This window comes from Electrona antarctica, assembly GCF_951216825.1.
Source record: "Electrona antarctica genome assembly, contig: scaffold_146, whole genome shotgun sequence".
Classification (NCBI taxonomy): domain Eukaryota; kingdom Metazoa; phylum Chordata; class Actinopteri; order Myctophiformes; family Myctophidae; genus Electrona; species Electrona antarctica.
In genome coordinates, this window is record NW_027637696.1 from 271,042 (window position 1) to 282,500 (window position 11,459).

At 43.5% G+C, this 11,459-nt stretch overlaps 1 protein-coding gene across 1 annotated transcript in view; it reads right to left on the bottom strand.

Moving 5' to 3' along the window:
* Positions 1-5,131: 5,131 nt before the first annotated feature.
* LOC306918729 (NACHT, LRR and PYD domains-containing protein 3-like) overlaps positions 5,132-11,459 on the bottom strand; it is an 11,846-nt gene continuing 5,518 nt past the window's right edge. The window contains exon 4 of the mRNA XM_079531597.1: positions 5,132-5,282. Coding sequence (XP_079387723.1) covers positions 5,198-5,282 — 85 coding nt within the window. The 3' untranslated portion in view covers positions 5,132-5,197. The remainder of the gene's footprint in view (positions 5,283-11,459) is intronic.

Sequence of the window (11,459 nt, forward strand, 5' to 3'; positions counted from 1 at the left end):
CTCTAGTTGACATTATTGCAAACTAAATTTAACACGAGAAAAGAATAATCAGCTCTACTAATTCTAAGACGATTTTATACTGAAGCGTATGAGAGTGGCACCGGGATCTCGGCCGTCTGACACAGAGCATCAATTAATCTCAATAAAGCTAAAATTATTTAAACATTCTCCAAATTACCCCATAGACTCTATTTCTTGAATCAACTTCTTAACTAATTTAAATTCGACAAAACACACAAACATCAACGTATGCCTACATATACGCTGAATAGACTCACATTTAGACACACTTTTTGAATACAGATAAAGACTATTGAATCTCTCCATCTGTTATTAATAAACTTCTTATAATGTCGCAATTTTCATTGTCTCACCTCGTGTCCGTTCAGCCATGCGATCGAGTCAAACAGAAGCTGCATGAAAGAAAGTTGCTGTTGAACTCGCACCGCCGTCGCCCTGTTTCCATTGTCCCATCCAACACAGCACCATACTCCCCCCTCCAGACATTATATGAAAATGAAATATCACATAAATGACTGGAAAGAAAAACATGAACGCACGTGTAGCTACAGGCCCCATCGAAACAAAGAAACGCCGCAAAACGAGCTTGCAGATCCGCTGTTTCCGAAGAATGAAATGAACCCGAGGTCCGTCCGTGACCACCCCCGCTGATGAATTGAAATGAACCATCCGCTGATCGCTCCCCTCTCCCTGTCGATGAAATGAACCGTGCCGAGCCGTGCGCCCTCCTCCCCCCGGTGCATGGACCGCTGATGAACACCCGGTCCGCCGCTCGGTGCTCTCGCTGTTCCCCGCCGAGACGTGAAGAGAAGCATGTTCCCCGTCGACGCGCTGCAGAGGGCCTCTCCCTCTACGAGTCCAGGTCTGCACTCCGCCGTCCACATCGGAGATCCGGAGCGCACCGCTTGCGCTGTCCTCCATTCCCGCCGAAGAGAAGACCACTTCTTCCCGCTGTAGACGAACGCCGTTTCCCCGAAAAAATCAAACAAACCCCCAACCGCCAAAATTAGACTGAAATATCCAAAAAGCCCCCGCTGGCCCTCTGCTGCCTGGCACTGGATGCACCAAAGACACCGGGTTTCAGGGCAACATCATGTCGTATCTTGTGGCCAGGAAAATCAACTCTCAACCAACAGGACCGGGTTTCCAAGGCATCCATCTATGTGGTGTATTTTCACACCCAATTAACCCTAAACTCAGTAAAGTAGAGAAAACTGAACTCTATAAAGCAAACTGTAGAGTAGTGAAAAACCTCGTCAAAAAGCATCGGATCGGATCGGAGAAAGAACAGGCAGGCAGAGAGATGAACTGAAGATCCCATCGGAGTAGTATTTATTGCAGGAGTACAAGTACAGAGAGAATAGCTTCGCCTTTAGACCCTGAGCCTGCGCTCAGGGCCCCATATGACTGACCGTAGCCAGCCCAGACTAGATGATTTTCACATTGACAACATGACATGATATAGTACAGAATTGAATTCAGAGGTGGAGTTAAAATTAACATACAGATCAACAGATGGCAGAGAGACAACAAATGGCTGTCCCACTGTGTGTTTTGATTCACACCTGTGACCAAGCAAGCAGTATAGAACAAAGCTTTAGCCACAGGGTACTTCATGAGAACCTCTGAGGTGTTTGCTCTCAGACCCAAGCACTTCTGACCAGACAATACGTCTCCACTTAACCTGCATCAAATTCGCACAGAGACCAAAGTGTAGTCTAATATTATTGCATTATTGGCTATGGACTATATTTTCCGATTCCACACTGCCATCTAGTGTCTATTCTTTCAACTGCAGTGTGGAATTCTTCATAGCAAAGTGACTTTAGATTTGAAATTCATATATTGTCATTTTGATTCATAGAAGACACAGCTAGCCCACAGAATTGAGGGTAAAATAAATGTTTTATTTGCATTTGTATTGTTGAGTCTTATGTCTCACACCTTCCTTTTGACAATACAACCTATATGCTCTGTGGCGTTCAGGTCAGGCCAGTTGGCTGGTCAGTTAAACACAGTAATGCCATGGTCAGTACACCAGTTACTATAGTTTTGGCTCTGTGGGCAGGTGCCAATTCGAGCTGGAAAGGAAAATTAGCATCTCCATGAAGCTTGTTAACATACTGAAGCACAATGTACTCTAAAAAGATGGCTGTGATGAAATTGTCAGTGGACCAACACCATGCAGATAACATGGCCTAAATCATCACTGTGTAGTTTTGGCTCCGTGGGCAGGTGCCAAGTGCTGCTGGAAAAGGAAGATCAGCATCAACATAAAGCTTGTCGATGTACAGAGGCACACAGTGCTGTAAAATATCATAATAGATGGTTGTGTTGAGACTCTGGACTTGATACAACTCAGTGATGATTTTGGCCATGTTATCTGCTGGTGTTGGTCCACTGCACAGTGAAAACTTAACACTGGTTTCAACACAGCCATCCTTTTAGAGTACATTGTGTTTCAGTATGTTGATCATTTTCCTTTCCAACAATTTCTACAAGTTCTGTAGATGATGTAATATTTTGTCATCACAAATTCATTCACAGGACCTTTAGATGGCTCATTCCAGAATTGGAGGACATTTGACGTCCCACCCATGAAATCTCAAATAAACGTGCAAAATACATAATCATAATGTTGTTGTGTAGGTTTCACTAGTCCTTAGAGTCTAAGGACTAGTGAAACCTACACAAGGCTTAGACCAAATCTAAATCAACTGGGAGACGAAAAAAATACAGAATATGTCGGGTGTCCCCCCTAATATGTCATTTTTCTCTTGTCCCAGCCCCTTGGTGACCAAATTGAATACCAGATAAAACTGTTCAAATTGCATTTAAATCTAATATTTTTTGTTTGTCCATAGATGTCTCTTATTTTTAAATTTAAAGTATTATTATGCAAGGAACCTGTGTCCCATACCTTGGCTGCAACCCTGTTACCTTAAGCTTTTTAGCATGCAGGGTCTTCTCTGTGGCTGCCCCCTCCCTCTGTGGGGTGACATGCAGGGTCTTCTCTGTGGCTGCCCCCTCCCTCTGTGGGGCAACATGCAGGGTCTTCTCTGTGGCTGCCCCCTCCCTCTGTGGGGCGACATGCAGGGTCTTCTCTGTGGCTGCCCCCTCCCTCTGTGGGGCGACATGCAGGGTCTTCTCTGTGGCTGACCCCTCCCTCTGTGGGGTGACATGCAGGGTCTTCTCTGTGGCTGCCCCCTCCCTCTGGGGGTGACATGCAGGGTCTTTTCTGTGGCTGCCCCCTCCCTCTGGAATGCACTCCCCAAACACATCAGAGATTCCCCTCCCTCCCTCCCTCCCTACCTTCAAAACCACACTGAAAACCCACCTGTTTAGACTGGCCTTCCCAAGCTGACCTGATGTTAACTTGTTACATGTACTGTTTTATTGCTTTTAATTCTTATGTCTCATTTTGTTTTTCCTAATAAAGTTGTCCTTTTCCTATGTTCTCTCCCCTGCCTCCACACATGAAAAGCGTCTTTGAGTACTCATGAAAAGCTCTATATACGTCCCAGATATTATTATTCTTATAAATGCTTATACACATCTTATAACTTATGAATAGGTTAGTTTGAAATGCTGTTATTACAACTAATATAGCTTTATTCAGATTGAATAAGGTTAGCATGCAACTTCTAAGGACTTAAAAGTGCCATATTAACTGTTAATGAACGCTTATTACAAGCACCTGATAACCCTCTATTGTTGATGGTATTGATAAACTGATAAACTGTATAGACACAGTAATGAGTTGAAGCAGAAGAATAGCACACACTCAACGTAGCTTTATTTACATACTTTTAATGATCCACATTTAGACGAGCTGTCTTCATCAGGATGTGTGTATAGACTGCTGTACAAACAGTGGTTTTGATGAGGAAGGTGTTGAACAGTGGTCTTCATCAGGATGTGTGTAGAGACTGCTGTACAAACAGGGGTTTTAATGAGGAAGGTGTTGAACAGTGGTCTTCATCAGGATGTGTGTAGAGACTGCTGTACAAACAGGGGTTTTAATGAGGAAGGTGTTGAACAGTGGTCTTCATCAGGATGTGTGTAGAGACTGCTGTACAAACAGGGGTTTTAATGAGGAAGGTGTTGAACAGTGGTCTTCATTCCCCAGCCTGACGAGCACTTGGAATTGCAGGTGTTGAGGCCTTGCATTTTGTTCGACTCGGTTCCACATATAGCTGATCTAAATGCTCACAACCCTCGCAAAGTGAGGCGTTGTGAGCATGTAGATCAGCTATTTTGTTAATGGTTGCCTCTTTCTTAGGTCATATTTGACAATTTGGCCAATGTTTGAATTTTTTTTTATAGTAGTTTGTTCATTACTTATATAATTTACAATTTAGGCATTAACACAGCGATTTACAGTAAGCAATTGAACCACATAATTGAAATACATCAACTACATGAACAATAGTCATCAATAATCATTAAGTAAGCTAAGAACCTAACATCCGTCTAACAGTAGAATATCTGTACAGTGAAACTATGAGTATACAATGCTGTCAAAATGACATAAGTTGAGCCTATTCATACGCCTGTAAGGTCGTCGAGGTTAGGCCAAGTGCTACTTATGATGCTAATGGTCCAAAGTGTGCAGATACAGAATACTGCATGTCACTTTGTTTACTGTTGATTGAGAAAACAATGTTGCACATTAAGCTAATCGTCTGGGGACCCCCTGGGGTCCAGACCCACAGTTTGATAACCACTGGTCTCTCTGGGTGTTGTCTCCACCATCTGAAGTGAGGAAAAGTCTTAACCGGCCACACTTGAGTCTTAACCGGCCACACATGAGTCTTAACCAGCCACACATGAGTCTTAACCGGCCACACATGAGTCTTAACTGGCCACACATGAGTCTTAACCGGCCACACATGAGTCTTAACCGGCCATGCATGAGTCTTAACCGGCCATGTGTGAGTCTTAACCGGCCACACATGAGTCTTAACCGGCCATGTGTGAGTCTTAACCGGCCACACATGAGTCTTAACTGGCCACACATGAGTCTTAACCGGCCACACATGAGTCTTAACCGGCCACATGAGTCTTAACCGGCCATGTGTGAGTCTTAACCGGCCACACATGAGTCTTAACCGGCCACACATGAGTCTTAACTGGCCACAGCTACACAGTTCTCTCTCTGATGTGTTGGACAGTTTTAGGTGTGTATCTTGCAGGATGTGTTGGAGTTGAGAACTGATAACTCCTTCTTGAATTCCTTTGTGAGGTTGTTGTCCCGCAACCTGAAACAAACACAAGATAATGGAGAATAGAAAATGATCATTTGCATATTCATGAAGAAAACAGAAGCTGACAACACAGACATCATTGTTGTAGTAACATATTATAACCAAACTGAACTGAACTGAACTGCTGTGCGTGCGTGCGTGCGTGTGTGTGGTTAGTGGACATAGTCAAACAATACACTGGAGGTGTGGTTAGTGGACATAGTCAAACAATACACTGGAGATGTGGTTAGTGGACATATGTAGTCAAACAAGGATCTTTGAAAGAATAGTTAATCTAACAGACAACTAACAGGTGAGAGCCTGGCTTCTTAACACTCCCAACGCGGATCGCGTATCAATACGTTATCAATTAATCAAACGTCGGGTGCGGATCACGTATCAATACGTTTCAATCACTTTTTTATAGCATACTTTCATTCATCTTTTTACCCACCCGGACAATGAAGAACCATCGCCCTATCATTGCTGCTTAGTCCCGCTCACGTGATCAGAAAAAACAAACAAAAAAAAAAAAACCCCTCCCCTCCTGAAAACAGGAGGGCGGACCGCTTTACGTGTATAAACCAGTGTAGAATGGCTGCGCCCATGCCGATGTAGCCCGTGTGTGAAAAGAATCAAATTAAACCTAACCTCGCCTCACCAGGCTTTCCTCCACCTATTGGCTTTTATACTCGATTCCCCCCTCCCCTCCTGTTTCTCCTGCAGGAGGAGAGCCTTGCGAGATGGGGGCTCATGTCTCGGAAAAAAACATACGGAACGCTGTTACGCTGCCTAACACATGATCTGCAGATTCTGCACCAGATCGGCAACACACATGGACAGATGCATGTTTACTTCTTCATACTGTAGCGACCAAACGATCCCCGAGCCTACAATACTACGAACTAACAAACGAACCACAGTATCGAGGGGCCGCCATGACAACAGACAGTCTACCGTTGGTGGATCACGTATCGCCATGCAGAGCCGTCATAATCGGAGATCGCTCAGACGTGTGATTGTAACGCTTTTTTATTCATTATAATTGTAGTGATAAGACCGCAATGAACGCGTCGGGGACGTAATCGACCCGGGTGTAATGTATAACGAACTTTTCCGCGACCTAAACCGTGGTGTTGTCATCTGTGGAAGTCATTTTTTCCTTCTCGTCGACATCACAGCCGGGTGACGCTTTTTTTCCCCTCCATCGCCCCCAAGCTGCATGCCCATAGCCTGGCTTGGCCAGCCTCATAGCGGGGATTCACTGAAGATTCTTCCCCGGAGGAAACATCAGTGAACCCTCGCTATGAGTCTGGCCGTGCCAGGCTAGCATGCCCAGGCATGTTCCCCTACACTAGCTTGAAAAACAAAATCAGCTGATGACAACGCGTCTCACCGTTATACTATAGTTCTGAACCGAACGGTGGAATGGGACTTTTTATAGCCGTACGGATCAAGACTTTTGCTGCCCAATGTGCCCATGACCCCCCCCCCCCCCCCCCCCAATGTTACTGCGATCAAAACAATGAAAGCAGTGAGATAGATTAGGCGAGGCGGCAATCATCATCAAAAAGAAAGCATAGTTATGAAGGTTTATAGTCAGACATTGACAGGCAGATATAACAATAAACACAATAAATATGCTATACATCCTATACATCGAATGAAAGCCCTGAATGTGTACTTTTACGAGGAAAAGAGTAAACATTGATCCCATGTACAGTTTGTCATAAATTGGATACTGGGTGGATGCACATTGCGCCCACCAGATATAACTGCAGAGAAGACATGGACCCGAACTCAATATTCACAAAATAAGGCCTATAGCGACATATAAATACTATATACCGTATGAAACAGAAGACTCTCTGCTTTCATAAGAAAAAAACTTCTACTGTAGTAATAATAAAAATCACACCCATGTGAAGTGAGTGGTGCAATATGGGACAGAGTTGCACCGCTCACTTCACAGGGGTGTGATTTTTATTATTACTACAGTAGAAGTTTTTTTCTTATGAAAGCAGAGAGTCTTCTGTTTCATACGGTATATAGTATTTATATGTCGCTATAGGCCTTATTTTGTGAATATTGAGGAGTTCACGTCCATGTCTTCTCTGAAGTTATCTGGTGGGCACAAGCTGCATTCAATAACCAATTACTGTCTAACTGTAGATGGGATCAATGTTTACTGTTTTCCTCGTAAAAGTACACATTCAGGGCTTTCATTCGGTGTATAGGATGTATAGGATATTTATTGGGTTCAATTTTATATCTGCCTGTCAATGTCTCTGACTTTAAACCATCCATAACTCTGCTCGCTGTTCAAGATAACCACTTCCAGGCAAATGCAGGTGTTGCAAAAAGGTCAATATCTCCAGAATGGAACATGGTAAAATCAAAATGTATTTTTTTAATTGAAGTGGACAAGTTCAGCTTTCTTTTGATGTAGGCGTGTGATTCTCGCTATAAGAGAACATTTTACTGTGGGCCCCCGAACAAGGCCTTTGTGCAATGTTAAATGGCAGCAACATCCAAATAGGCCTGTTGAGATCTTCCAGCAATCAAAGTGTTAATATACTGTGAGATGTAAAGGTACACTACTTGTCCTTTAAGTGGATGACTAATATGAACTATAGAATGAGAGCAGTGTAGTATTTTTTGATTATTATTATTTAATTATTTTGATTATTATGACAAAACATACAGTAACCACTTCAGCCCTATACACACACACACGCGCACGCACACACACACACACACACACACACACACACACACACACACACACACACACACACACACACACACACACACACACACACACACACACACACACACACTATTTACTACTGTAGTTACTTTGTAGATTTTGATTATTATTAAATAACATACAGTAACCACTTCAGCCCTATTAGTCCATGGGCCAGACCAGAAGTGAGGGACATTTTTGGTGGCAAAATCTCTTTGCTACCATTTTGTTTGTTGGGTCCATATAAGTACTTTGAGACATGATAGCATTTTCAAATGAGTAGCTTTAATACTTTTTTGGGACACTCATTGTTTCCCCATTAACTCCCATTATATGCAGAGTAGGATTTTTTGCAGTTTACTAGATGGTATATGTTACAATTAAGTTTGATTCACACTCATAGTTACGCACGCACGCACGCACGCACGCACGCACGCACGCACGCACGCACGCACGCACGCGCGCGCGCGCACGCACGCACGCACGCACGCACACACACACACACACACACACACACACACACACACACACACACACACACACACACACACACACACACACACACATACACACACACTATGACATATATAAGTATGTTATAAAAGTATATAAACATGTAGGCCTATAATAGTAATACATTAGCATAATTAGCTAATTATTCCCCAAAACAAGAAATGACTATAACTTTGCTTTACTTAACTTAGAAAGGTGATCTAAGAGTCTTAAATCTATGTTTGTGATGTCTACAAATTAATCTGCAATTCGCCAGAGGTATTCGTGCTTTACATTTGACTGCAGCTCTACCCCATGAATGGCAAACATTGCTAACAGTCTTGAAGCAGACAACAGATCAACTGCATGATCACTGGAAGACCTATAAGCTTGGACCCATGGCCCTGTAGGAACATACAAAGCAACTGGAGATGGCCAGGGTAAGTGGGCACTGAGGCTCGGTGAAAGGCATACTGTTATAACAGCACCGAGGGCTGCTGCCAAAATGCTGCCATAGATAGAATATAGTTGGCTTGATGGAGCCTGGAAATACTGTAGGCACATATACAGTACTGTACATGGGCCTGCACCACAACAAGGCATACACTATAGCAAAGCCCAAGAATAGGGCTGTGATCAGAAAACAGTCCTATTTCCCAACCAGAATGGTTCATGTGCATAGTCAGTGCAGCTTGTTGAGAGCATGAGCAGCAGGCCATGCTAGTACAACACAATCCTGGAGGAAGATAAAAGCCAGTAAATCCTAAATTCCCTCAATGCCTTGGGGAACTTCACCTTTATTTTCTCAATGTGCTATGCATGTACTTCCCCTCTGATTCCCCTCTAAAAAACAAAAATTCATCAATGTACATTTAATGTTCAATAAGAATCAGATCCCTTTCTGTGCCATTGGGTGGATAAATGGTAAATGGTGCATTTATATAGCGCCTTTATCCAAGGCACTTTACAGAGATTGTGCATTACATTCACCCATTCACACACACATACATACACCGATGGCAGCGGAAACCATGCAAGGCACCAACTAGCACATCGGGAGCAATTAGGGGTTCAGTGTCTTGCTCAAGGACACTTCGACAGTAACTCTGCGGGAGCCCGGGTTCGAACTGGCAACCTTACGGTTACCATCCAGGCACTCTACCCCTGAGCCACCGCCGCCGCCGCGGATAATGCACTTCAAATCACGAAGGTCACTGCTGGAGGCCTTGTGGACATTATTCGGAGGAGAGAGCAAGGTCATGACCATACACAAAAAGCTGTCCAACCAGAAGAAGACTGGTGATGACTTTGGTTATGTTGATCAGCAACCAGAATGCTACCAAATAATGTTTTCGCCTGCCAACAAAGGCCAAAGAGTATAGTGGACAGGACACCTATGGGGAATTGTCAGGAAAAAGACGTTCCTGTCAAGTACCAGAACCAAATATGAGCTGAAAGTTTATCAGCAAACCCTCCAACACTGTCAGGGGAAAACGCAGGTTTTTATGGTAACAGCAAGGCAAGATATCCACTGAAATTGTATCTCAACAGCTTGAAAGACACTGACATGGATATTACTGCACAGCCTGGATGCTGTCCAAAACTCTAGCTCAAGTCCACTGATTGCGACTGTAGGTCGCAGATTACTATGAATACCTGCAAAACCATTCCGTCGCTCCGCCAGTCACGCCAGTCAGGCAAGACACTGCCCCCACTGCCACCCTTAGATCTCCATATATGGAGCTGACCCATTCTGACATTCCATATGTTGATCTGACCTCATCAAACCCTGTACACTCAAGACACACTCCATGTATGGTCTGTAAAGAATGTATTCCATATGTAGATCTGCCCCGAACCCCCCCCCATGCCCAGCAATCTGAAATTCATAGTCATTTGGGCTCTTAACTGATATGGATGACATATCTTTTTCTTATAGGTATGCTGATTTTAGACTGGCCACCAGCACAAATGGCCGTGCTGGAACTTATGACCTGCAAGCTTCCAGATTGCTCCTGCCTTGCCAACAAATTAAAGTGCGCAGAAATGTGCAAGCTATATACAAACCTGCAGCAATCAGAAGGAATAGCTAGGAGGAGGATGAAGTGAAACTGATTGATCATGTGATGATAATGATGAAGATGATGAATACTGAAGAATTGATATTGATATGACACTATGACAGTGATGATTATGATGATGTGCATTGATTAAAGTGAGTGAAAGACAGATGATTCTTCATTTTTTCCTCTGTATGACATGTTTTATTCAAAAAACGATTTTTCATTCTGTGAATCTATGGTTGGTGTCTTTGAAGGCTGATAACTGCAACTAAGCTACCACTTGGGAATTGTAATCATGTTGAAATATTATCTAGGGATATAGACCTTTTAAAAAAAACATGATAGCATTTGCCACCTTGAATGTCCCTCACTAGTGAAAATTCTGGTCTGGGCCCATTGATTATATATACTTCTACAAGCTCACAACGCACCGACACATTGCAAGCTTGTTGATCGGCTTTTTTCGAAAGATTTGTGTACATTTTGAAAAGTGGTGAAATGGAACATTCTGCGTAATGAGTACTTTATTTTAACCCATTTAGACCTGAGGCCGATTTTTTAAAAAGGCTGTCAGGAACACCTCAGTATTTGGACCCGTATGCAGAATAACCCAGGCAACAACGACTTGCACTCAAGCACTCTTTTATTTAAACTCAGAAAAACCCTCCCAGGGCAAATATAACATAAACTCCCCCTCTTGGGAAACACTGACACAGCATTATAATCGAGCAACCTAACCTAATATACCTCCATACTCATTAACCAAAGTCTCTTCAGCTTAGAAGCGCAGGTGGACACAGTCTCACAATCAGCCAGGGGAAGGGAGGCAACAGAGGGGCAAAGGTAGGGGCGGCGGTCCAGGCGTGGTACGTCCTAGGACAGGACGTG